The 27,824-nt window shown below is 34.8% G+C and overlaps 1 protein-coding gene across 1 annotated transcript in view; it reads right to left on the bottom strand.

Moving 5' to 3' along the window:
* Positions 1-27,351, bottom strand: part of LanA (laminin subunit alpha) — an 86,459-nt gene extending 59,108 nt beyond the window's left edge. The window contains exons 1-38 of the mRNA XM_080163000.1: positions 27,216-27,351; positions 25,788-25,876; positions 25,355-25,422; positions 24,395-24,462; positions 23,327-23,390; positions 22,895-23,004; positions 22,082-22,202; positions 21,734-21,816; positions 21,011-21,126; positions 20,312-20,425; positions 19,075-19,166; positions 18,202-18,271; positions 17,453-17,527; positions 16,619-16,712; positions 16,235-16,314; positions 15,592-15,735; positions 15,185-15,312; positions 14,554-14,617; positions 13,900-13,973; positions 13,297-13,380; positions 12,851-12,924; positions 12,370-12,460; positions 10,883-11,007; positions 10,286-10,394; positions 9,728-9,845; positions 8,420-8,532; positions 7,926-8,043; positions 7,014-7,485; positions 6,737-6,831; positions 6,165-6,278; positions 5,814-5,879; positions 5,301-5,413; positions 4,002-4,485; positions 3,443-3,533; positions 2,859-2,973; positions 2,237-2,342; positions 1,196-1,274; positions 292-437 (exon numbers count right to left, since the gene is read on the bottom strand). Coding sequence (XP_080019126.1) covers positions 292-437; positions 1,196-1,274; positions 2,237-2,342; positions 2,859-2,973; positions 3,443-3,533; positions 4,002-4,485; positions 5,301-5,413; positions 5,814-5,879; positions 6,165-6,278; positions 6,737-6,831; positions 7,014-7,485; positions 7,926-8,043; positions 8,420-8,532; positions 9,728-9,845; positions 10,286-10,394; positions 10,883-11,007; positions 12,370-12,460; positions 12,851-12,924; positions 13,297-13,380; positions 13,900-13,973; positions 14,554-14,617; positions 15,185-15,312; positions 15,592-15,735; positions 16,235-16,314; positions 16,619-16,712; positions 17,453-17,527; positions 18,202-18,271; positions 19,075-19,166; positions 20,312-20,425; positions 21,011-21,126; positions 21,734-21,816; positions 22,082-22,202; positions 22,895-23,004; positions 23,327-23,390; positions 24,395-24,462; positions 25,355-25,422; positions 25,788-25,876; positions 27,216-27,236 — 4,388 coding nt within the window. The 5' untranslated portion in view covers positions 27,237-27,351. The remainder of the gene's footprint in view (positions 1-291; positions 438-1,195; positions 1,275-2,236; positions 2,343-2,858; positions 2,974-3,442; positions 3,534-4,001; positions 4,486-5,300; positions 5,414-5,813; positions 5,880-6,164; positions 6,279-6,736; positions 6,832-7,013; positions 7,486-7,925; positions 8,044-8,419; positions 8,533-9,727; positions 9,846-10,285; positions 10,395-10,882; positions 11,008-12,369; positions 12,461-12,850; positions 12,925-13,296; positions 13,381-13,899; positions 13,974-14,553; positions 14,618-15,184; positions 15,313-15,591; positions 15,736-16,234; positions 16,315-16,618; positions 16,713-17,452; positions 17,528-18,201; positions 18,272-19,074; positions 19,167-20,311; positions 20,426-21,010; positions 21,127-21,733; positions 21,817-22,081; positions 22,203-22,894; positions 23,005-23,326; positions 23,391-24,394; positions 24,463-25,354; positions 25,423-25,787; positions 25,877-27,215) is intronic.
* Positions 27,352-27,824: the final 473 nt, after the last annotated feature.

Below are 27,824 nucleotides of genomic sequence, written 5' to 3'. Positions count from 1 at the left end.
GAACAAGGACATATGCATTTTTTTTATAATTCATTGAGAAATAAGGGCTGCAGATGCTTAAAAATACTTTTTCGAGGGTCATGCTGTAGATGATAAATATACAATAATTCATAGAAATCACGAAAACTTTCTGAAATATCAATAAAATATATGTCTTTTTATGCACCACCGATAGACTACGGACAAAAAAAAATATGAACTTGAATCTGATTGATACAGGGAATCTTTAGCCCTCTATCTTCAACAACAGCCAAGAAAACCTAAATATCTACAAAAAAGTAATAAAATTACCTTTCACAAGAGCGACCAATAACATTGGGCTTGCACTCGCACTGGCCGCCAAACGGCTGGCAGCCGTACTTGTTGACGCTTCCCTCCGCGTTACAGCCGCACTCCAGGGCTCCGTTGTTGAAGTCAGAGGCAACAGAGATTATGGACTGGTAACAATAACAAGATTGTGACAAAACTTCCAATTAGGATAAACAAAATTATCCCCCTCTGTAGATTAAAGTTTTTGGTGGAAAGGTTAGGACATTACTAATTGAGTAAAGGACCCCAAAGTTCTTATGCAAACGAATTAGAATTGTCGTCAATTACCGTTGCTAACAAGGACATCACTTATTGGTTGGTTCGTTCATCCAGTGAAAGAGAAGGGGATGGTGTAAAAGGGGCGGATGGGGGTATCGTTATTTTAGCCAGCTAAAATTTTCACTTTATTTGAGTACATGATAATCAGTTGTAATAACAAATCCATTGTGACAAAACAAAAAATGAGACATTAGTGTCTAAAAATCAGGGATCTTAAGGGATAAGACAATAGACAATAAAATTATGTACAAACTCAATTATGATATACAAAATTATCCCCACTATAATTATGACACCACTGATTAAGTAAAGGTTCCCAAAGTTCTTAAGCTAATGAATTAGAAAATACACTTTTAAAACCATGGTTACCAGTACATTTTACTGTAAAAAGGACACTTTTAAAGAGTTGCTGTAAACAGGGATCTTAAGGGATAAGACAATAGACGATATATTGATGTATATACCAAATGATGATAAACGAAATCACCCCTTCTGTAGATTACAATTAGAGGTTTAAACAATGAAAGTCTCCAAAGTTGTTGTGATAAAACTTTAGGGACTATCGTAATACGCTGCGCATTTAATATTATTGTTTTGTCTAAAATGCCTGTTTGCAGAAACCATCTTCCACATTATCCGGGACATAGAAGCTATTTTGTCCACACTCTTTTATAAACTCATTTTGCCTAAAAATAATTTCTATTATCTCCCTGTTAGTCTGTCATTTAGACTGACTATTTGTCTGTCTATTTGTCTATCTGTATGTCTCTTTGTCTGTCTGTCTGTATCTATCTGTCTATCTATCTGTCTATCTATCTGTCTATCTATCTGTCTATTTATCTGTCTATCTAACTGTCTATCTATCGGTCTATCTATCTTTCTATCTATCTGTTTGTCTAAATGTCTGTCAGTGTCTGTCTGTATGTCTTTCTACATGTCTGTCTTTTTGTCTATTTTACTGTCTGTCTATCTGTCAGTCTATCATTCAGTATGTCTATCTGTCTGTCTCTTTGTCTAATCGTATTTTTCTTTGTTTGACTGTCTGTCTGTTTGTTTGTCTGTATGTCTCTTTGTCTATTTGTCTGTTTGTTTGTCTGTCTGTCTTTCTCTTTGTCTGATTGTCTGTATGTCTGTTTGTTTGTCTGTCTGTCTTTTTGTCTATCTGTCTGTCCTTCAGTATGTCTATCTGTCTCTCTCTTTGTCTAATCGTATTTTCCTTTGTCTGTTTGTGTATCTACTATTAACCCCATTATCTCTCAGTATATTCGTCAGCTGGAACAGCCATGACATACTCTATCTATCTATCTATCTGTATATCTACCTATTAACCCCATCATCTCTCTGTAGAAGCTTATCAGTATATTCGTCAGCTGATACCGCCATGACATACTCAACCTATCTATCTATCTATCTATCTGTATATCTACCTATTAACCCCATCATCTCTCTGTAGTAGCTTATCAGAATATTCGTCAGCTGGTACGGCCATGACATACTCTATCTATCTATCTATCTGTCTATCTACCTATTAACCCCATCATCTCTCTGTAGTAGCTTATCAGTATATTCGTCAGCTGGTACAGCCATGACATACTCTATCTATCTATCTTATCTATTTATTTATTTATCTATCTATCTATATATCTACCTATTAACCCCATCATCTCTCTGTAGTAGCTTATCAGTATATTCGTCAGCTGGAACAGCCATGACATACTCTATCCAGGCTTCATTAGGTCCAACAGTTGATAACTGAATAACAGACACATTTTTTGTTACTTTTTCAGTGACAAAATATTATTTTTTTCTATCTAGATGTTATTTTTGGTATATCAAACACTTTAATTAGTTTGAAAATAAAAGAATTTAGATTAAAATAAGTTAACATTAAAGCTAGGCTTGGTTAAGTACATCTTTAGTCTTTAAATGTCCTAATCTATTCTATTCCTTCATTTCTTTAAACAAGGATGACAACATCCACAAGTATCGAAGCACAAAAAACATGGAATGGACCATACAAACAAAGTGAGTTTTATAGCAGATATTCAGTTCTCATAACAAAGAAAAAAGATAGTTTGAAAAAAAATCTCCAACAAAATCAATGAACTTTAAAAAAATATAACGATTACATCTATTACAGCTGTCTATTTTTAATAGCAGACGAGAAAATCACATTTCCCCCAAAGCGTTACGAACTGACTAAAGGACGGAACAATAGAGTTGCTTAGCTACTAAATATTAGCATAAACAAATTTTAAAAATGTGTTCCTTAATGTCTAGAGTCTCCGTGATCTTAAACTCTGCAGGGGTGGGGTCATCCTTGCTCTTGGTCACTGTCTGCCTACACCCCATGGGGGAGGCGCACATAGGCAGGGGTAGTACAGCCTGAGCACACGCACAATAATAATAATTAGCAATTAGGGAGGGGACAATGGGCAATGAATTCAATTTAAGAGTTTTCGCTAAAAGGTCATCAAAACCATGAGAACTTCTTCATCCCTTCTCCTCCACCAAAATTCAAGATAACACGATGGGTTTTTTTATTACACAAATATCACAGTACAGTTTCTAGACATGAAATGACATTTTCTTGGAAAAAAATATTTGTTAAAACCAGCCGAAATAATTTTATACAATATAGGTAAATCTTTTGTCTGCTAGAAAATGTGTTAATTGCTTTTTTTTATTTTTGTCTGCTATATTCATAACAAATTCCGCGGCAATTGTGCGCTAGTACCCAAAGTCCCCAAATTCAGTCTAAATCCTTTTCAATTATATATTGTTTTTTTTAAGGATTTTATTCCAATACACAAATCTAAAATTGCTTAAATTTGAATTGTACATTATTATTTGCCTCGTAAACATTGAAAATATCTGATGGGAGTTGATCACCCCCCTCGCGGTCCTGGGGAGACCCATCTGAGACAACCACCTTCGCATCCACGCTAAAAATTAAACATTTTATAACAGGCATCATAACAATAATAAAATTGAAATAAGGACAATTCCTATAATGGTTTAAAGCTATTTTTCTAGCTCATTTCTGCCCTTCCAATACAGAACCCCTAGATGCTATTGATGTAAAGCAACTATTTAATTCTTACATTCTTTTTATCTAGGATATAATGATACAGTAAGCTTCAATAAGCATAGCAATTTTATGAATGAATCCTATTGAAATATATTCAGAATAGTGGCTTCTTCCCTAGCATCTAAGGATTCTAAGTGGAATGGTAGGGACAATTGTACCATATCAAGACATCAATAAAATAGCCTCAAACCAACCATCGGCTATTTTAGGTTTCCAATTTTAACTATAGTTATAGCATTGTTAAATCTAGTGTATTTTTAATAAAAAAATTTAATATGAGCTTTTTTAGAAAAGCTTTAAAAGTAACAAATCAAAATGATACCTGGGATGATCAGGCTGATAATATTGAGCAACAATGATGTATGCCCCCTCCTGGGGAACATCACCCGCCAGCCGGGACTCGTCCTCCATTCCGCCGCCAATTTTCAGCAGCGGAATATCGGGCTCGGCAATGAAGCGCGGCTTGTCCTCCAGTCGGCTCTCGGTGCCCTCATCTTCGGCGCCCGGTGCAAGAATTGTCGAGCCGTCGGGCGCTGGCGGGAACCGCTTCGGCATCAAACACTTGCCCGACCCATCTTTAACGCATTTTGAATATGGCGTTACAAATCCCGCGTTCCAGTCTTCAATTGGGATCAGATAAATCTTGTCAATGGCTACGTTGGTGTCGGGCGCCAGGGCTCGAACAAACACCCCCGTCTCTTTTCTCGGCAGGTCGAATATGGCGATACGGCCCTCTGGGTCGGTGACAACCTGGCGACACACCTGGCTGTACGGACAGTCGTAGATGTAGGCTTCTCCGGGGGTACCTACGTAATTGGTTAAATTATAGAGTTACTACGATTGTTATTACTAGCTAAGATCAGGGAGGGAGGGATTGTAAATTACACTAGTATCCAAAGTTTTGATAGCCACGTTATCATATCAAATAACAAAAATTAATATTTTTTAGATTAAATTATTGGTTGATAAGTTTGAACACTGCTAGTTTGAACCAACCAATCAAAATTTTATTTAATATCAAAAGTTATAAAATAAGAATAGAATAGAATAAATTGTTACAATTGAAAATTCAACACAAAAAAATTTGCTTTAAATAGAAACCTTCTATTGAGAATTGAAAAAATGAAAATTCTCCCTGAAGACAATTTTTAATCTTTAATCAATAGGACATACCTTGTCCAGCACTGACATCAATATTAGTTCCATTGGTTGGTTCAGGTGTAAAATATAATTATACCTTGTCCAGCACTAACACCAATATTGGTTCCATTGGTTGGTTCAGGAGTAAAATATAATTATACCTAGTCCAGCACTAACACCAATATTAGTTCCATTGGTTGGTTCAGGTGTAAAATATAATTATACCTTGTCCAGCACTAACATCAATATTGGTTCCATTAGTTGGTTCAGGAGTAAAATATAATTATACTTTGTCCAGCACTGACACCAATATTAGTTCCATTGGTTGGTTCAGGTGTAAAATATAATTATACCTTGTCCAGCCCTAACACCAATATTAGTTCCATTGGTTGGTTCAGGTGTAAAATATAATTATACCTTGTCCAGCACTAACACCAATATTAGTTCCATTGGTTGGTTCAGGTGTAAAATATAATTATACCTTGTCCAGCACTTACACCAATATTAGTTCCATTGGTTGGTTCAGGTGTAAAATACCCAACCACTACTGCGTGAGGACCTTCCTTGTTCTTCTTATTAGTCCATTTCAACTCTAATCAACAGATAATTTGAATTTTTATAACCAGTATGGCTTTGAAACCGATTAATATCCGCTGGATTAGAACCGGTTTTGAGCTATACAAAAAAAATCATCTATAGCAACGTATTACAGACAATTGTTGATAAAATAAAAATTATAAGATTAAAACCATTTTTGTTAGCCCCAACCTTCAGCTTCTCGGGTCTAACAAAACTGGTTTTAATATTATATTTTTTATTTTAATATCCACGGAAAGCTGTCTATAATACTGTCTAATAGTGTCCCTAATCCTTTGCGGCTACCCATATCAAAGATAACCTAATATTAAGTAAATGAAACACGGAGGAAGGGGGTTTCAGTGCTCGAGAGGCAATTTAAATAAAAGCAAAAAATATAAATTATCTATAGATTCCTGGTTGATAATTAGCAATTTGAACAACATGTTCTACACCAACGTTTTTCAGGTCCTCAGGGTTTCCTTTGAAAATGACCATGCATGAATAAATAGATAGGTAAGCTAAACTGATAGTAAAATAGTATAAGAGCCAAAATGTAAGCTCCTTCAAATTTTATCCTAATATATTTTTACAATTGGAGGTGGGTGGGGAGGGGGGGTATTACATATGATATTACATACAAATTAAATATACCAATTTCTTACATTTAGACCTAAAAATGTAAAATTTATTGATTTTTATAAAAAGAAAACCCTATCGATTCAGCCATTTAAACTGATCTTTTGTATATTTAAGCATGCGCATTCCTGTGTAGGGGTAGTACCCGGCCCCGGTGGGGTTCATAGCGTCCTTCGAGTCCACATGGGGGTACATATCCACCTCAGGGTAAACATACTCACGACAAAAGTCCTGAGAACCGTCCCTGGCAAAATATTTTAATAACTTCATATGTGCAACAAAAAACCGGTTCTCAGCCATTCTGTAAAACCATGTATAGCATCACATTACAGAAATATTCCCCGAATAAAAAATAAAAATCTAAAAACTAATACCAGAAGAGGTGAGTTCTTAGAAACCTTTGCCCCACTAAAATCAGTTTACCCCACAAAAACAGTAAGGCAAACTAAAAATTTAGAGGGGAAAATTTTGCCTCACTAAAATTTTAGTGGGGCAAACTGATTTTAATCAAAAAAGTGGGGAAAAAGTTTTTTTAAGAATTCACCTCAGGTTTGGTATTTGGTCCGTCAGGGCCAGCAAAACTGGTTTAAGTCTTACATTTTTTTTATTTAAATATCTGCGGAAAGCTGTCTATAGTACGATGTAATAAATCTCTCTCTGACATATCACATGACAATCATAAAAAAAGTTATTTAAAAATTCCTAAGGCAAGGCTCTGTGACATCTAATCTCAAGATGCTTGGGTCTGTATATTCTCCTGGCAACAGCACAAAATAATCCACCAGCACTTCCTCATTCTCTCCTGACAGATTAATGGATATTATATACGTGGATATTATGTCACGGCAAATTGCTACTTTAGTCCCCATTCATTGTAGGGTAAAGGGGGTAATTGGGGCCGTATCCTTATATTAGCCAGCTTGAAGATACATTTTATTAGAATAGGCAAAAATATGGTGCAATATCCAAGTAATTGTATATTCATTCCTGGATTATCCATCTGTACGGAGACAGTCCATTGTCCGGGCTCCAGGTCGAAGAGGGACGGATAGATACCGCTAGCCCCGGCTATGGTCGAAAACGTCGGATCGGCGCCGGGGGTCGGATCAAGGACAAATTCGTGCACCAGAGCGTCCTCTTCGGGGGCGTCCAACCGGTTAATGCTAACAACTCCAGTCAGAGGAACGGCATTCGGGTTTTGATAGCGTAGGACCATTCTATAGGATGAACTTTTGGTGATGGAAATATCCTGCAGGACCTGCTTTTGCAGCGGCGAGTATGAGGCGTAGCCGCGCCACGAGAAGTTGGGGAACTTGGCGGGGTCGTACGCGAACCTGACCGCGCTGCCGTCCAGCCTGTAACCGTCCTCTATCTCGAACTTGTATTGGAAAAGGTTTGGGATGTAGTGCAGGGATTGAACTTCGTCACACCGCTGCCCAATCATTCCATATCTAAAAATTTATTTATATTCTAATTGAACCAGGGAGGTAGGGGATATTAGACAGTATTAGTAAATTATACTTTTAAACATGTTAACTTATTTTGTTGGGAAAAAGGCCTTTCTCAAAAGTTTTCAACTAATGATTTAATCTACAGAAGGAAATTTTGTTCATAATAATTTGGGGTGTATCTCTTTTTATTGTCCATTGTCTTATCCAATAAGAACTCAGAATTTCACAAAGATTTGAAGATAAAATGCTGAACATTAGAATATGAAAATTATTAGCCTAAGGGCATAAAATCTCCCCTCCCTTAAAAAAATGATGTGAGATGTGTTTCATCCCCCCCTCCTCTACATGAGGCTAATTTTATAAATATAAATTTTTTAGAATACTAAATTTGTCATATATATAGTTCTTAATATAACCACAAGGTGTCTCTAACTAATTACCTACAGTTACACTGTCCAGTCTCCTTGTTACACTCTGGCATAGTTCCAGGTGGATAGTCAGTGCCTCCAACATCACAGCCACAAGAGGAACAGCCAATCATGTTGTTGCCAGACAACTAATTCATGTCATATTCTTATTAATTGTTTTCACATAGTAAAAAAATTAAGTGCATTAAGGTACATTGCATTATCAAACTTAACATATTTTTTTATATCACTATTTTCAAATCATATCATAAATACCTAATATCTTCAAGATTTAAAAAAAATCCTTTGAAAAACAAAATAAATATTCTTGTTTATCAAATTATTTCATTCAAATAACACAGATAGTATCATATTCAGTAGTTATTAAGGGAATTGTTTTTTCCATTAAGATCTAACTAACCACTAAACAAATTGAGTTATCAATTTTAGAGATAGTTTGATACTGGTTAATTGGAAAATTTGAATCTTTAGATGGTTTAAGGCTATTTTAATAAGAATATGTTCCTGATAAAAGCCAGGTAGACATTCATCACACTTCCGTTCTCCACCCACTGTTGGCTTACACAGGCACTGTCCATCATCCTGGTCACACACACCCAGACCTCCTATTGTTCCAGGCCTAGATACATAGATAGATAGATAGATAAATAGATAGATAGATAGATGGATTGATATATAGATTTATAGATAGATAGATAGATAGATAGATAGATATGTAGATAGATAGATAGATAGATAGATAGATAGATAGATATGTAGATAGATAGATAGATAGATAGATAGATAGATATATAGATAGATAGATAGATAGATAGATAGATAGATAGATAGATAGATAGATAGATAGATAGATAGATAGATAGATAGATAGATAGATAGATAGATAGATAGATAGATAGATAGATAGATAGATAGATAGATAGATAGATAGATAGATAGATAGATAGATAGATAGATAGATAGATAGTTAGATAGTTAGATAGATAAATAGATAGATAGATAGATAGATAGATATAGATATAGATATAGATATAGATAGATAGATAGATAGATATGTAGATAGATAGATAGATAGATAATCACACTCTCTTTCTCCAGCCACTTTTAGCTTACACAGACACTGTCCAACTTCCAGGTCACACACACCCAGACCTCCTATTGTTCCAGGCCAAGATAGATAGATAGATAAATAGATAGATAGATAGATGGATATATAGATAGGTAGATAGATAATCACACTTTCTTTCTATATAATAGCACGTTGCTAATACCTGTAACACTCGCATGATTCACATTCATCTGGGCGCCACTTCTGGAGGTTCCAATACACTGGTTAAAAGTTCTACCTGACAAGCTTCAGACACACAGACAGACGGACAGATAGACGGGCGCCACTTCTGGAGGTTCCAATACACTGGTTAAAAGTTCTACCTGACAAGTTTCAGACACACAGACAGACGGACAGTTCTACTTTGTATTATAGGTAACACATACCTGTAACACTCGCAGGATTCACATCCATCAGGACGCCACTTCTGGAGGTTCCAGTACAGAGGTTTTCACTGGTTACAGGTCCTACCTGACAAGCTTCAGACAGACAGACAGACGGACGGACAGTTAGACATATATAGTTCTACTTTGTATGATAAATAACACATACCTGTAACACTCACAGGATTCACATCTATCTGGACGCCACTTCTGGAGGTTCCAGTACAGAGGTTAACACTGGTTACAGGTCCTACCTGACAAGCTTCAGACAGACGGACAGATAGACAGACATAGTTCTACTTTGTATTATAAATAACACATACCTGTAACACTCACAGGATTCACATCCATCTGGACGCCACTTCTGGAGGTTCCAGTACAGAGGTTTACACTGGTTACAGGTTCTGCCGGTCACCTTCTCCTTACAGGAACATAACTCTCCTGGTGGGTCAGAGATACAGGGATAGGTAAATAGGTCATAAATATTGTTTGAGTATACATATTTCAGTATGGCTTCGAAACCGATTTACATCCGATTTTATTAGAATCGGATCTCAGAAAAACACTGAAAAAACAAGTGTAGCCTCGTAATGCAGCGAATTTTCCACGATTATTAAAATAAAAATAATAAGATTAACACAGGTTTTGTTAGCCTGGACTGTTTAACTAATATTGAAATGATTAACATGATCATATACAAAAAAAAAACAAGATAAAACAACGAAAGAGGAATGAAATTTGTCTAAAATTCACAGTGTAAGAAACATTGTTTTTAAGCCTAAGTACAAATAGAGTAGCTTCGCTTATAAAAATTTCTCTGCGCATTTTTTATGTAATGAAACGGTTTTTTGACCTATTGATAAGACTCTGTATAATCCTGCCTTTGGGAACATTAGCACAGCCGCCCTGTCGGAAGAAATCGTCGGCGACACCTCGCGGATCACAGTTGCACTCTTCGCAGAGCGGGAAGTTGAAGCGCTCGGGCGCACACTATTGCACAGATATTTGATTGTTTTTTTTTGGGGGGGGGGGGAAGAAAGCAGATAATAGCATAAAACCTAGGGATCTAAAGAAATAAGACATTTGCCGATAAATTGATATACATCCCCAATGATGACGCACAAAATTACCCATTCTGTAGATTACAATTTGTGGTTGAAACTTAATAAACAAACCAATCAAAATTCAGTAATACTGGATGGGCACCCTATGCCGACTTTTTATCAGGCCATTGAATATTAGCCAATATCGTTGGAAATATTAACACAGCCAAGTCACTTCAAAAAAGCAGAAAGAAATTTGCTAGCAGATGAAAAATGTCCCCGCCAATGGAACAACATTATTTGTTTGGATTATAAAACTATACGAATTACGTATACATTTATTGGGGAAAGATTCATTTAAAGAACTTTCCCTTTGTGTTTAAATCATCCTTATAATTTAAAACTTAGACAAAAACCAATTAAAAATCTGTTTGCCTTGTCACACTTGAAGCCCATAAAGTTGGTGAGACAGCTACACTTGCCATCATCGTCACAGGACTGACCACGGGATCCAAAATTGTCACACCCGCACAACTTACACTCCGGGTAGTTGTAGTAGCCTAGATAGATAGATAGTAGATAGATAGCAAGATAGATAGATACTAGATAGCTAGCAAGATTGATAGATAGATAGTAGATGGCTAGCAAGGTAGATAGATAAGTAGTAGATAGCTAGCAAGATAGATAGATAGGTAGTAGATTTTTACCAAGATAGATAAATAGTAGATAGCTAGCAAGATAGATAAGACAAAATTATCACAATGACTTAGGTATCATACACTCAAAGTGAGTAGAAGGTTGCTAGCAGGACAGATAAATGATAGATAGCAGGATAGATAGCAAGATAGATAGATAGTAGATAGCTAGCAAGATAGATAGGTATGTAGTAGATAGCTAGCAAGATATATAGATAGGAAGTAGATTTTTACCAAGATAGATAGATAGTAGATAGCTAGCAAGATAGATAAGACAAAATTATCGCAATGACTTTGGTATCTTACACTCAAAGTAGGTAGAAGATAGATAGAAAATTGCTAACAGGACAGATAAATGATAGATAGAAAGGCAGAGTAATAGTCTAAACGGATAGTTAGTTTAGATACATTGGAAAATAATAGAAAACTACCACAGCCAAATATATTTCATGCAGGATGTAATAAAAAGATAGGTATTTCAGTAGACAAAATTATCACAATTAAATATTTTCTTATCAATGTTATTGCTTGGACCTATATAGATAGTTGGTTGCTAGCAAGAAGAAAGATGTATTTTCAGATAGATAGTAGAAGGCTATATAGATATAAACAGAACCCAAAAGTTATGAAAGCTATACTTAGAAAAAAAAGTAGCTAGAAAGCTAGATGGATTTATAATACTCTATACTAGTAGTAAAGGAATCACTAGATAGCCAGATAGATAGATAATAATATTTCTCGTATTCATTCGAATCCGGTGGATAAGAACCGGTTCTTATTCATACGAAAAACTATGACTAGCATCGTATTATAAACTGCTTTCTACGGATATAAAAATGTACAATCATAAAATTAAAACCAGTTTTTTTAGCCCGTGCCTTCGGCACCTCGGGGCTAAGAAAACTGGTTTTAATCTTATGATTGTACATTCTATATCCGCGGAAAGCCGTTTATAATACGATGCGAGAAATAACTAATACCTGTGGTAAAGGAATCACTAGATAACTGGATAGATAGATGATACTCTATACCTGTATTAAAGGAATCACTAGATAGCCAGATAGATAGATGATAATATATACCTGTGGTAAAGGAATCACTAGATAACTGGATAGATAGATGATACTCTATACCTGTATTAAAGGATTCGCTAGATAGATAGATAGTACTCTATACCTTTAGTAAATTAATCGCTAGATAGCTATATGGATAGATAGTACTTTATACCTGGAGTACAGGAATCACACTGACGTCCTCCATAGTTGGAGTAGCAGGAACATTGTCCAGTTTCCTGGTTACATTCATCCGAACTAGATCCCTAAAAATTAAATACAGAGGTTGCGTCAATATAATTAAGATTGAATTGCAACAAAAGTATAACAGTTAATGAAGAGAAATTCTATAACTGTAAATTTTTAGTCTAAATTGATATTTCAAATTTTTATAAATATCAAAATACTATTTTCTATGTGTGTAATTAAGATATATCTAACAATCTATTTTACAGTAGGTAATTAAAGGAGTTGTGATTTCTCTTGAGAGGGTTAATTATACCCCAAGAAATAGATGAAAACCTTCCAAGGCCCCAAAAGAAGCCTCACTGTAAACAAGAGTCATGTCATCATATTGATTTAGCAATTAACAAGATCTTTTTGTACATATAAGTTACTTTTATTAAAGGATAAATGAGAAATCTTAATTAGCTAACCTCTTTAGAGCACTGGCACTGTTTACAATCTGGATATCCATACCATCCAGGGGAACATTTATCACAACGCTCTCCTAAACATCAAATTTTTATATGAGACATCTGTTTTATATCTTTAATTGATAGTATTACAGACAGACTGACGGACCAAGTATGTTATAGAGAAGATGCGGATTGGTCAGGAGAATTTGCAATAAAATTAGCCGTAATATATATTAGCAGCCGAGTATATCAAATTTTCCCTACAAATCAAATGACTGTCAGAGCATTACAGGCTGACCGAAGAAACAAGTAAATTATATACTGGATGTTCATTGGTATAGGGAATTATAACAAAACAAAAAAAATTCAGAGGTCTATCTTGAATAGTAGCCGAGAAAATCACATCTCACCTTATAAAGCTGTCAGACAGACATTTTGTATTATAGAATAGCGAAAGTATTTACCTCCATAGCCTTCCTTACACATACATTCTCCATAGATCTTATCACAAATACTGGCCTCTGTCCCTTGGGGGTCACAGTTACAGACTAAATCAAAATTTCATTGTCTAAAATTTTTAAGAAATATTACCTAACCAAATTCCTAAAATCATTTACATTACCTATAATATGCAATAGTTATACTAAAATATATATTTTTTGCGATTGTAAAAGTTACCACTTCATGAAACGGATTGATACCATAAATTACAAGAATAACAACAAAAACTTTTAAACTTCAATAATAAGTATACAGAGTATCACATTATTAATTGGATATAGTCTTGAGCTGAGTGCAATTAAGCAGGGATCTAAAGGGATAAGACATTGGCCAATAAATTTAAGTACATCCCCACCCCATTGATAATACACAACACTTCCCTTCTGTAGATTACATTTGATTGTTGAAACATTGGGACACTAAACTAAATGAACCAACCAATCAAAAATCATTATACGTCCCCAATGCTATTAAGCAAACGAATAAGAAAACTTTAATTTAAGACTTTGGAGACTAGTGTAATAAACAGCTAGATGTCCCCTCCCTCCCGAATAAAAATAACTTACATCTACATTCTGGATAGTTAAAGAAACCATCACTACAATCTGAGCATGTTCTGTTGGTATATCTTTCATCACAGCTAAAATAATTTATTTATTAATAAGCAAATCATTATAAAATTTTCCGTTAAAACTCGAATGAAAATATGAAAAATTGGAAAATTTTTGTTTATAAAGGAATGTTATTTCTAATAACTAACATGGCAAGGAATAAATATTTTTTGCCACAAGTAATCCTTAATACTAATTATATATACTAATTATACTAAAGTAACAGGATGTCTGTTTGTCTGTGTGTTTGTACCAAAGGATCTCGCTAACCGCTGTACCGATCGGGTTCTCCTTAACAGGGTAGCTTCTCATAGGTCCCGGGAAGGTTTATAACTATTTTGGGGAAGGGTACCACCACCCTCCCAAGAGAAATCGCCCCTAGAAAAAAATTACCCTTTCCAAAAAAGAGACTTCAGCGAAACATAAACCAATTATTTCTCTAATTAGATATTTGAAATAAAAAAAGCATTTTAAGTGCCACTAGAGGCCTCTAGGGGCGTAGCCACTAGTTGAATAATAAAGTAATAGCAGTAATTAAAATAATAAATTTTCCCCATAGCGTTATGGACGGACAGACAGACATACACAACACATGTGAATAAAACTTACTTGCACTGTCCAGTAAATTGATCACAAGCCATATCCAACGAGTTATCAGGGTCGCATTCACAAGCTGAAAATAACACTTTTAAAACAGCTGATTATCTTGCTGTTGGTTGACGGCCAAACGGCCCGATGTAAACCAATTAAATCATTATAAATTTCAATAAAACAAGGATGACAACATCTGATAATAATAATTGCATATGAATTTATGACCTTTCTTAAAGGTGCAAAGTTATATATTTGATTATAAGGTGCATATAATAATAAATGCATATAAATTAATATAAGAGCTAACCTGATATTAGTAAGAGCTCTTATGTCTAACTGATAACTTTGCTACAGTTACCAGAAGACAAAATAGAACTAACTCATATCAGGACATCAATCAGTATTTATACTCTGGCTTTCCATCCATTCATTGTTATATGCACAACATACTGATGATGCAAGAATAACATAACAAAAGCATTATTATGAATGATTTTACCACATTCATATTTGATTAATAAAATCTCTTTGTTTTCTCGTTTTAAGCAAAGAAACATTTTTTTAAACATTTGTAAAACCTGAGAAAACCCTACAGAATATTTACCCTAAATTTGCCTGTCACCAGAAAAACTAAATAAAAACTCACGTAGACACTCTGGGAAGTTGTAGAATCCAGGGGCACACTCGTCACAATTCTTCCCCCCATAATTATCCTTGCAGGGACACTGGTTCGTGCCCTCGCTCACACACACTGGCACTCCGCTCTCGTCAAGCCTGATAATCAACAATAGTTATTTAGACAGCTTCCGCGGATAAAATGAAAATTTTTAAGATGCAAACTAGTTTCGTAGGCCCCGTCTTGGAAAATTGTCTGTAATACGATGCTATTTATAATTTCTCAATATGGCTGAGAACCAGTTCTAATCCTGCAGATATTAATCGGTTTTAAAGCCATACTGGGAAAGAATATTAAATGTTTAACAAAAATAAATTACCAAAGGCGGTAAAACGTGAAATAATAGCCAATTTCATAAACAAAACAAAAATACTTACAGTGTTCCCTCTGGGAAGCAGTCGCAAGGTTTACAGTTGGGGTAGTCATAATATCCCAGCGCGCACTCGGTACAATCCTCTGCGCCGCGGAACGCCTCCTTGCACTCACACTGACCGCTCTCGGCCGCGCAATTACCGGTATACCTGATAAAACAAGAGGTGCAATCATATTTAGTCAAACAGAAACACAAAGAACCCTGTTGAGCACTGAACCCCCCCCCCCTTAATTTTGAAAAAAACGAGACGGGCATAAAAAATACCCAAACCTTATTTTCATTTTTTTTTAATAAGAACGGAACCATTGGTGCTCCACATGAACTTTGTGTGAAAGCGTCAAACATCTTTTTAATATGGCATTAAAATGTAGTACAAACATAATTTATTAAAATAGGTGATAAACAGATGATATGATCTTGCTTTTCTTTCAGGGGAGTCCAAGGGGGGAGGCCGGGGGGTAAAAGGGTAATTGCCCCTCCCCCAAATTTTGGGGGGAAGGGGATTTTTTAGTTCCCCCTCCCTGTATAAAAAAGCTTGGACGTCCTTGCCTCTAAGATTAAAAGATTACAACTATAAAGTTGGACGGAATTATTGTGCCTGATTGGCCATCTATATCTGGGGTAATAAATCTATTGTTTTAACTCACCTAGGGTCATCTCCACACTCGCAAGGAACACAGGGGTTGGGGGAGTCAGGAGATACACCAATGGGTCGGAAATATCCCTCCTAAACAAATTATTAATCATTAAATATTTTCAGTAGCAAAGCAGGGGGGCGTTGAAAAAATGGTTTAATACCACCACAAGTGCAGTAGGTATATTCCCTTAGATCTTAAGCTTCAGGCGGACTGACGGACATTCATCAAGCTACTTTGTAATATAGATATTTAAGCATCGAATTAGGTTAGGTTAGGTGATTGTCCCGCAGGGTTACCCCCCCCCCCCCCACCAAGAACTAGAAATAGGAGAAAATCAACTGTGAAAATTAGACTAAACCACGAAAGGGACTATACCCGAAATGAATAGTTTACCTCACAAGTTTGACAGTTGATGCCTGTTGTATGGTCCTGACATTCCTCACACACACCGCCACCTTCATATTCCCCGTGGATATCCATAGATAAACTAAAAAACAAAGATGACAACATCCATAAGTAGCGAAGCAATAAAATGGAAGAACAAATGTACTTTTGTGTCAAAACTTAATCAATAAGAACACCAATAAGTACATTTAACCAAAATCTTAAATAAAGGATACAGTAAAAGGACATACTTTCATTTTTAGGACCTTATTTTACATAATATTTACCTTGTTGTTCTAGGACTCATTATGACAAAAAAAAGCATTGCAAAAATTGTTTAATTATTAGAAAACTGTCTACAGGTTTAATAAATTCATGGAACAAAGGTCAGAAGCATCAAACAAAAAATAAAATCTTCAATAGCTTTCCCCAATATATAGTTGGTTCTTTCAGGCTGGGATAAGGAGCCGAAGACGCCGGAGCTGTTATTTTCAGAGCGGCTCCGGCTCCAGGGATAGCTAAAAAATATCTGGAAAAAAGAGACTTTTTATACCTTGATTAAACTTAATGTTTAATTTTTATAATTTGGAAACCCTTTTAAGTTTTTCAAGTCCATTTAACTCAAAAATTGAACTTTTAAAAACCTTAAATGTCAAAAATAGACAAAATGAAAAAAATGAGTAATAAAGCAGATGCTCACTGCTCAGCGGAATCTTCACGAACAAATTCAGCAGTATATCGCTAATATCATCCGAGTAAATCACATTTCCACTATATAGCGTTACGGACGGACAGACGGACTGGCCTTGCTACTACTACAAAAAAGACTAAAACATAACTTACCCAAGATCTGCGATGGTCTGATTGTAATGACACTTGTCACTGTGACCGTTACAGTTACACTTCTCACATTCAAACCTAGAAACAAAAACATTATATTGGTTGAAATGTATGGACACTGATTGTAATGACACTTGTCACTGTGACCGTTACAGTTACATTTCTCACATTCAAACCTAGAAACAAAACAATATATTGGTTGAAATGTATGGACACTGATTGTAATGACACTTGTCACTGTGACCGTTACAGTTACACTTCTCACATTTAAACCTAGAAACAAAACATTATATTGGTTGAAATGTATGGACACTGATTGTAATGACACTTGTCACTGTGACCGTTACAGTTACATTTCTCACATTCAAACCTAGAAACAAAAATGTTTGATTGTAAAAAAACATAGAGGGAATCAGAGATCTAAAGGGATAAGACAATACCCGATAAATTGATGTACATCAACAATGATGATACACAAAATTACCCCTTCTGTAGATTACAATTAGTAGTTGAAACGTTTGGACACTCAACTTGGGGAAACAACCAATCAAATTTCAATAAAAATCCCCAGGGTTATTAAGCCAACGAATAAGATAACGTTAATATAAAACTTTGGGGACATAGTGTAATAAACAAGCCATTGTCCACTCCATGGAGAGAATCAGGGAATTTAAGGAAAAGACAAACGAGAATAAATTGATGTACGTCCCCAAATGAGATGTACAAAATACCCATGCTATACTATAACTTACATATCATTCTTGGTATATCTTCTCCAGGCTTTCTGGGTGTAACCATCCGCACATTTATCACAGTTCAATCCTTAAATATAAATAATTTACAGTTTATTCAGTATGTAGTTCAATCCTTAAATATAAATAATTTATAGTTTATTCAGTATATAATTCAATCCTGAAATGTAAAATAAAAATATAAATCTGTAATATTATTCTTGTACATAGTTCAATCCTTAGATATTAATAATTTTCAGTTTAGTTTAATTCTTAAATATTCATATCCATAAGTTTAGTTCAATCCTTAAATATAAAAAACTGTAAGTTAATTCATTATAGTCCAATTCTTAAATAGAAATATCTGTAAGTTTAGTTCAATCCTTAAATATTCATATCTCTGGTAGTTTTGTCATTATAGTCCAATTCTTAAATATAAATATCCGTAAGTTTAGTTTAATCCTTAAATATAAATATCTGTAAGTTTATTTATTATGGATCTATCCTTATAAATAAGTATTTTTCTATCTATAATAGTTCAATTCTTAAATATGAACTTGAACATTTGTAAATTTATTAATGTGTAGTTTTATCCTTAAATATGTATATCTGTTAGTTTAGTTCAATCATTAAATTTTTATATTTTTTCCAAATATTACAAATTGTATCAACTGAAAAAAAATTGCGGTCCTTTCATGTAGAGACCTGTAACAAATTTTTAAATTAATTTTTGAAAGGACAAAAGATATATGCCTTGCTATAGAATTTAAGGGTAATAATAAAAAGTCTTGTATTCATATTAAAGGCTTGAATTGATGCAATCAATAGATAGATATACATACATAGATAGATAGATAGATAGACATACATAGATAGACAGATGGACATACTAACCTGCAGTATTATGTAAACACTCGCATTTAAGGATATCTGGATTTTCAGGGGTAGAAGGACAGGTATAAGCGTGGCCGTTACAAACACATCTGTTTTACAGACAAAACTTTAATTATTTTTCTCGTATTCATTCGAATCCGGTGGATAGGAACCGGTTCTCATGAATACGAAAAAACTATGTCTAGCATCGTATTATATCCAGCTTTCTACGAATATAGAAATGTACAATCATAAGATTAAAACCAGTTTTTTTAGCCGGTGCCTCCGCGGAAAGCCGTTTATAATATGATGCGAGAAATAACTATTACAAGCGACACATTTTAATATTGGCCAAAAGACCTGGCAAAAAAGGGTTTTATCTTATGATAATTATTATATTCTTTTTTGTTTGTTGTATGTATAACTATGTTCATTACACTGTACAATTCCTTTATAACACACAAATTTCAAAAGATAATGGACAAAAAATTTATACACTGTACCAGTGTACACCCTCAATTATTGTAAACAATATCACTCTTTCTTGCATGAAGTATGTATTACTGGAAACGTTTCGAACTAAACAAGTACAACCTAATAGTAATCAATATATAGTCTCCCGAGAAAGTATTTGACAAAGACCAAAGTGTCCCAAAAATCATCTATGTGACGTCATAAAAACGAGGGAGATGAGAGAAGTGGGAAAGAAAACCCCTAATAAAGTGATCCCTCATTTTTATGACATCATATGGATGATTTTAGGGACACTTTAATCTTTGTCAAGTATTTAGCCAATGAATGAGAATTGAGAAATCACGCTTATGAACCTTTGAATACTAGTATGATTTACAGTCAAATCTCCCCTCCCTCCCTGATAAAACCAAACGATAAATAATTCAACAACGTTTCGAGAACCGGTTTTAATCCGACAGAATCTTATCGGATTAAGATCCATATAATCTATTATACAACATAGAACGCTGTCTGTCTGTCTGTTTGTTTGTAACGAAGGATCTCGCTTACCGCAAAAACGAACGGGTATTCCTTTACATGGTAGTTTCTCATAGGTCCCGGAAAGGTTTATAACTATTTTGGAGAAGGGTTCCTCTACCCTCCCAAGGAAAATCACAAATCAGAGACTTGAACGCAACATAGAAATAATTACATATTTGAAATAAAAAAAAAACATTTAAAGTGCCACTAGAGGCCTCTATGGGGCGTATCCGCTGGTAGAAAATAGTTAAAGTGTTCTCTCCTGCCGCCCACACTGATCTCCTTGATAGCATAGTAGTATCTGTTTGTCACGGTGTCGTCCTGCTGCTGAACAGACATCAAGTGCCCCAACATAGTCTTGGTCCGTAGTAGTCTCAACCTAGGATAGATAGTAAGATAGATGATTAGATATCTTATAGCTGGACAGACATCAAGTGCCCCAACATAGTCTTGGTCCGTAGTAGTCTCAATCTAGGATAGATAGTAAGATAGATGATTAGATATGGCCCAATTTTAGTCTTTGTACGTAGTAGTCTCAACCTATGATAGATAGCAAGGTAGAAAATTAGATATCTTGTTGATAGCAAGTTAGATATCATATTGCCCAAAAGACATCACTTGAACTAAATAAAAAATTAGAACAAAATGAGATACTTTTTTATTTGAATAATCATTATTCTCATAAAAAGGCAACAGGATGTCTGTTTGTTTATTTTTTAGTTCGCTAACCGCGCGCTGTATTAAAAAGGTTCTCCTTTTCACTGAAGTTTCTTACTTTAAGGGAGAGTATATCTACCTCCCATAGAGAAATCGGCCCCGAGAAAAAATGTTCCTCCCCCTTAAAATAAAGAATCATTTTCGTTATAAATTAAAATTGAATTAGAAGTCTTCCCCTTTCTTTTAAATGGCACTAGAGGCCTCTGGGGGCATAACCCCTTGTAATAGATATTAGGAAGTAACATACCTAATATTAGTAGCTCTCAGCCAGTTCATCATGGTTTCGCTGGATTGAATGTCGTCTTTGGACGGTCTTCCCTGGGTCAGAGCAACAAAGATTTCTCCACCCTCAATGGGCAAAACCTAAAAACAAATTTGCTGCATTCCAAAGTACAAAAGAAGTATACTTTAATTTTAGATCAAATCTAAATAAATTAATTATCTACAAATGATCCTTAAAAACTTTTCCTGAAACCTTTGAGGCCCATAACCAAAACCAAAACGTTTTTTTCCAGATCTTATTGAATTAAAGGATTGTATACAAATCTGAGAACTCTTTGATGCAAATGGAATTCAAGTTATAATTGAAATAAAAAATTTTCTGCATAGATCACAATAGTAAACAAACCTACCGTCAAGGACTTATTGGTTCTAATTACACTTTCAAGTTATAATTTCAGTGAAAGATTGTTCATATAAATCACAAAAAGTATTGAAACTTACCTTTAAGAACTCAGTAATTAAAATTATATTGAAGTAAAATACAATCCGCAAGAGTAAAGATATTACTTTTGAGAACTCAGTAGTTCAAATGGCATATTTCAAATTATCATTTGAGTGAAAAGTTTGTCTGCATAAATCACAAGAGTATAAAAACTTACCTTTGAGAACTCAGTGGTTCTAATAAAATTTAAAGTTATCTTTTGAGTGAAAGTTTGTCTGCATAAATCTCAAGAGTATAAAAACTTACTTTAGAGAACTCAGTGGTACAAATGACGTCATCATCCTTTTCAATAGCCTGGTTAGCGTACACACCAAAATACTTCTGACACTCTGTAACAGATTTTTTTATTATATCATTCAGGAGCAACTTTGTCACATTGCACATTGACTAAGAAAAAGTGGATAGGTACATTCCAAGGCCTTATTGTTATAGTAATCATCATTAAAGTCTTCAGGTTAAATATGGACATACTGACTTTCAGGTTATATTTAGAGTTGCTACGATTTCTAAATAAAACTTGATAGGAACAGGAATCATAATTCAAAGTTTTTAATCAATAGGATGATTCTAACATCTACAGATAAAAATGCTTGCCTGCATCGTTTCCAGCAAAGTACTGCCAGGCTGTCCAGGTCTTGCCACCGTCAATAGACTTCTCCAGAGCCCAAACTCCAGGGCGAGGTGAGCCAGCCATAGTCACCACAACATAGGCAACCTAGATATCATAATTTTATCGCATGACCTTTCTCTGTAAGTTTCTTGTGTAAAACTTTTGTTCTTATTAACCCTGGAAATGGGCGAAGACTTATCTATCTATCTATTCCTCTAAATATCTATACCTGAAAAGTTTGTAGCAGATCAATTTCCAAGTTCACCCTACTGTATTTATTACTCCTGGAAATAGGCGGAGACTTATCTATCTATCTATTCCTCTAAATATTTATCTATATCTGGAAAGTCTGTAGCAGATTAATCTCCAACTCCTCCCTTTTACACTTGTTACCTCTAAAAAAGAGCGGAGACTTGTCTTTCTATTTCTCTAAATATCCACCTATCTATACCTGGAATGTCTGTAGCAGATCAATCTCCAAGTCCATACTATTGTACTTATTACCCCTGGTAGAAATGGGCGGAGACTTATCTATCTATCTATTCCTCTAAATATCTATCTATACCTGGAATTGTCTGGAAAGTCTTTTGCAGATCAATCTCCAAGTCCACCCTATCATACTTGTTACCCCTAGAAATGGGCGGAGACTTATCTATCTATCTATTCCTCTAAATATGTAACTATACCTGGAATGTCTGTAGCAGATCAATCTCCAAGTCTACCCTACTGTACTTGTTACCCCTGGAAATGGGCGGAGATTTACCTATCTATCTATTCCTCTAAATATGTATTTATACCTGGAAAGTCTGTAGCAGATCAATCTCCAAGTCCACCCTATTGTACTTGTTACCCCTGGAAATGGGCGGAGATTGCCACCAGGTAGAAATATCTCCGTCAACAGCATTCTATACCCATCCAACAATTCATGAAAATTCAAAATTTATATGGGGGGGGGGGTGATCTTTTTTAGGGGATGGAAGCATTAAATCAAAGGAATAAGATAAGATGTGATGATAAACAAAATTACTCTTACTATGTATAATTATTGGTTGAAAAGTTTGGACACTATTAGTTTGAAACCTGCCAATAACAATTAAATAGAAGTAATCAAAATTTTTGTGCCAACGATTAAGAAAACGTGGTTATAAAACTTTGGGTACCAGTGTAATTTTTCCTAAGGTAGATGTATGTAAGAATATCAATCTTATAAATTTATTATGAATTTTCCTCGGCGCCGTGGGTTTTAGAGATATCAATTCCGTCCGTGCCAGGAGCGTAGCAATCATCACAAACCTGGATAGAGAGATAGATAATAGATAGTTTTATAAATATCAATTTAGTCCGTGCCAGGAGCGTAGCAATCATCACAAACCTGGATAGAGAGATAGATAATAGATAGTTTTATAAATATCAATTTAGTCCGTGCCAGGAGCGTAGCAATCATCACAAACCTGGATAGAGAGATAGATAATAGATAGTTTTATAAATATCAATTTAGTCCGTGCCAGGAGCGTAGCAATCATCACAAACCTGGATAGAGAGATAGATGGATAGATAATAGATAGATATATATGTAGATATACAGATTTTTCAGATATACACATTACACATAAATGGGAAGATAGCTAAATAGACAATTTAAAAAAATTTAATATAAAGATACTAGCGGCATCGCCCCTAGAGGTAATTTAAAAAAATTAAATAAATAAAAAATAGGAGGTGCCCCCACAAATTTCGAACTTTTCAGGGGGAAAAATGGGGGGGGGGGGGGGTGACCCACCCCAAGAAAATATCCTAAAACCACCAATATTTCCCGAAGAGTAGAATCCGATCGGTTACCGAGAGCTTAAGGGACAGACGGACAGATAGACATCAAGCTACTTTGTATTATAGATAAAGGATAAAAATCTTCAAAATGGATGTCGTACCCTCCTTCCAAATAGCCTAAAATCTTCTTTTGACCGATTGAAAACTTATCTGAAAATTGTGCAACATTAAGTACAGCAATTTATGAGATCTTATCACACATACATATTACATAAAGACAGAAGACATCCTGTTACTTTAGGATATAAGGGAATACAATTTCCAGTATGGCTTCAAAACCATATAAATATAATAAAAAATAATAAAATCAGTACCAGTTTTGTTAACCCGTGCCTTCGTCGAGCTTAACGAGACTAACAAAACTGGTTTAAATCTTAAATTTTTTTGATATCCGCAGAAAGCTGTTTATAATACGATGCGATAAATAACTATCAAGAGATAATTGTTAAAAATATAGTAAAATATCTGACCTGACCATAAACAATCTTTTTATTTCTGTTTAGTCCCCATTGATCTTCCACTCTGTCGTAGCCGACTACAATTTAGGTAACAACATTCAGTTAGGTCCTTCAGATAACCCCTACGGGGACTCTTACTGTTTGAACTTTATACTTTTATATCTTAAAAAGCTTTGGAAGATTTTTCGAAAGATTTTGGAAGATTTTTAAAGATGACGCTTTTCTATAATTAGGGTCGGTCCGTCCGTTACAGATAGCTTTATTTGTTAATTCAGGCATGTTAGCATTGTCCTATCGATTTCAAACTTTGCATGATGATTCCTGTAGTAGTTAGGTACGATTTAAAAAGCGTAGCAACTCTATAATCGTTACTAGAATGTCCGTACGTTCATTTTAAACATGTTGATTTTTATCTTTTTTTTTACAACAATTCTTATGTGATATAATCATCTTATTGGTCTGACTTTTGGAGTACTGATTCCTATTACAATAAGGTACAATATTATAAGCGAAGCATCTCTATAATCATGTCCCAAAAGTGTCAGTATGTCCTTAAACAGTATTCTGTATTTAAGAAGTTTTTCTACAAATTTACATATAATTTTTGTTAAAACTAAGATATTTATATTTTGAATATTCAGTTCTGACACTCTACAAGAGTTATTGTTCGTCTGTCAAACCGTTTCAGAGCTTCGCTTTTATGGATGTTGTCATCCTTTTGAAAGGTAGGTTGTGCTAAAATTCCGTAAAGGTTGTTAGTTTTTATTTAAACAGTAGTAGAACGATAAAAATTATGTTAACTTTTGAAATTTTTGTTTGTCTATAGTTCTTTTCAATAAGAAATATAAATATTTAGTGAATATTATCGTTCAACTACTATTTTTAAGCCTGATAACTCACACCTTTACGGTTGATTGTACAAACTTTGTTCGGAAGTCCTAACTTTCTTTTCTGAATGTTATAACTCTCCTAGTTTACAGTATCGTTCAGGTTTGCCGGGTGTGAAACCAATACCACACGTCGCGTTAGCTCGGATAGGTCTAAATAATAGAATTACAGTTGATTTGGTTAGCTCGGACAGGTATAAATAAAAATATGTTAGGAGGGGGCCATAAAATAGACTAAACCCATCAAAAATTTAATTTTAAATAAAATAGCCTTAAAATTGTGTCACGATAAATACTCATTTACTTACTTCCATCTCGTGACCTACGTGAGGGGCGGGGCTTAAACGTATCTGTTTTTTTTTGCAATATTGAAATAGGGTGGTGTCCACACAATCTGCAATGCTTTAATCTTTTGAGAATAGACGGATATACCTTATTATAAAAGGGGCGGAGATTGCAATTGGGATCATCAGATTGATATATCCTATTAAGAGTAAAAAGGGGCGGAGATTACTAACCTGTTTTCAGCAATATTGAAATAGGGCGGAGTCAGCACAAACTGTTGCCCGTAAATTTGACCCAGTAAGGGCAGGAGAAGGCCGAACACCTAAATTATACAAAGATGGCAACATCCATAAAAGCGAAGCCAACCTTACAATTAGTCGACCCTCCCTTCTTTCCAATTAAAAAAAAATTGAAGTGGGGAGTTACTTTTTTTCCAGGGGTGATATCTCTTAGGGGAGTGATTGTACCCTCCTACAAAATAGTTATAAACCTTCCCAGGACAAGAAGCTACATTGTAAAGGAGAACCATATCGGTTCAGCGGTTAGCGATATTCTTCGATACACCCAGATAGACATCCTGTTACTTTTATATAAAGATATTTCCAATAACGAAAATGTCATCGTTTGAAATTATCCTATTGTATAAAGTAGTAAGCGTTTTTTGTCTGTCCTAAAGGATCTCTCTAACCGCTGAACCGATATTGTTCTCCTTTACAGTGAAGCTTCTTATAGGTTATAGGAAGGTTTTAAACTTCTTGGGAAGGGTGTCTTCAACCCCCTCCCCCCAAAAAATATTTTTTTACTCTTTTGAACTCAAATTTAAAATGGGATGAGGTCGACTTTTCACCCTCCTACCTTAAGTGCCCCTAGAGGCTTCTAGGGAGCGTAGCCGCTAGTTAAAAAAATTACACTATGAAATCTTAGTGATACTTTCACTCTAAGTGTCTGTTGAACACCCCCCAACCCCTCTTGCTTTAAAAAAAAAGATTATTGGGGGCCTTAACTCTGCGGAGCCTAAATCTACGGATCCCAAACCCTGCGGGTCCTACCAGTACCAAATGTAGCCTAACCTAACGAAAAAACTACGCCATCCCCCCTCCCGTACTTTCACTATTGTTAATTTATTTTAAAAATAAAAGAGGGGGGGGGGGGTTAAAGGGATGTTTAACCCCCCGAAAAATTTCGAAACCCTCATTTTACCACGCCGTCAACGTTTTAAAAATTACATTGGACAATCCCCTAAAACTTATCCAAACTGATACACCTCATTTTACAAATTTACACCCCTCAAAATAAAAAAGCTTGAACGTCCATGGGTTAGGGTTGTCGGTGCTAAGTGTTTAGGGATTGGACAATGGACAGGACAATAAATTAGTAACCTATATTATGATAAACAAAATTATACCCCTTAAAACTATTGGGGAAAAAGTTTGGACAATAAAATATTGTATAACTCAATAAACATCTTAAATAAGTCCCCAAAGATTTAAAGCAAACGTTTAAGAGAGAGGACAAGTATAATTTAGGGGACAAGTATAATTTTCGTCAAATGTTCCATCCCTCCATCCACTCTTTTAAAAATAATATGAAATTGAAACAAAGAAAAATTTAAATTTCATTAGCTGCAACTTTTAAATTAATAAATCACTTTATAAAATCACCTTTAATTTAACATTAACCATTTTAATTATTTTTGTTATAAGCACATTATATATAGTGTTATAGTTGCTTTTGTGCTAAAAAATTTTTCACTTCACAACTAAATTTTAAATTATCCATAAATCTGCAAGCAAGTGTAACGGAGAAATAAAGGAGAGGGGGAGGGGTTATAGAGTTCCTTTCTTTCTTAAAATCCCCCTTACGATCCCCTCCCAGAGACTTCGCGTTCGCTCAAATGACATATGCATAAAAGGACTGTACCAATCCAAAAATATTTTCCATTGTAGCTTCGAAACTGATTAACATCCGCTGGACTAAAACCAGATCTAGGCCATACTGAAAAATCATGTATGAGTATTTAATTCGTTGTCTTAAAAAAAGATAATCTGTTTTGAACAAAACTTTTGTGTTCTAACTTTTCCACCAAAGAATTAAATATACATAAAAGGTAAATTTATGTTAAGATCACTTGGAGCATAAGTATCAAACGATCGATAATCTTTAGGATTTATGTTCTGAAAAAAAATAAAAATTGAGATGTACTGTTCTTCTAAAAAAGTCTTCTTGCACATATGGGGAATATTAGAAGGGTGTCATTAACGATGGAAAAG

Source organism: Acartia tonsa, chromosome 6 (assembly GCF_053477335.1).
Source record: "Acartia tonsa isolate MP-2025a chromosome 6, ASM5347733v1, whole genome shotgun sequence".
Taxonomy (NCBI): Eukaryota; Metazoa; Arthropoda; class Copepoda; order Calanoida; family Acartiidae; genus Acartia; species Acartia tonsa.
This window is presented reverse-complemented; position numbering and strand designations above follow the sequence as displayed.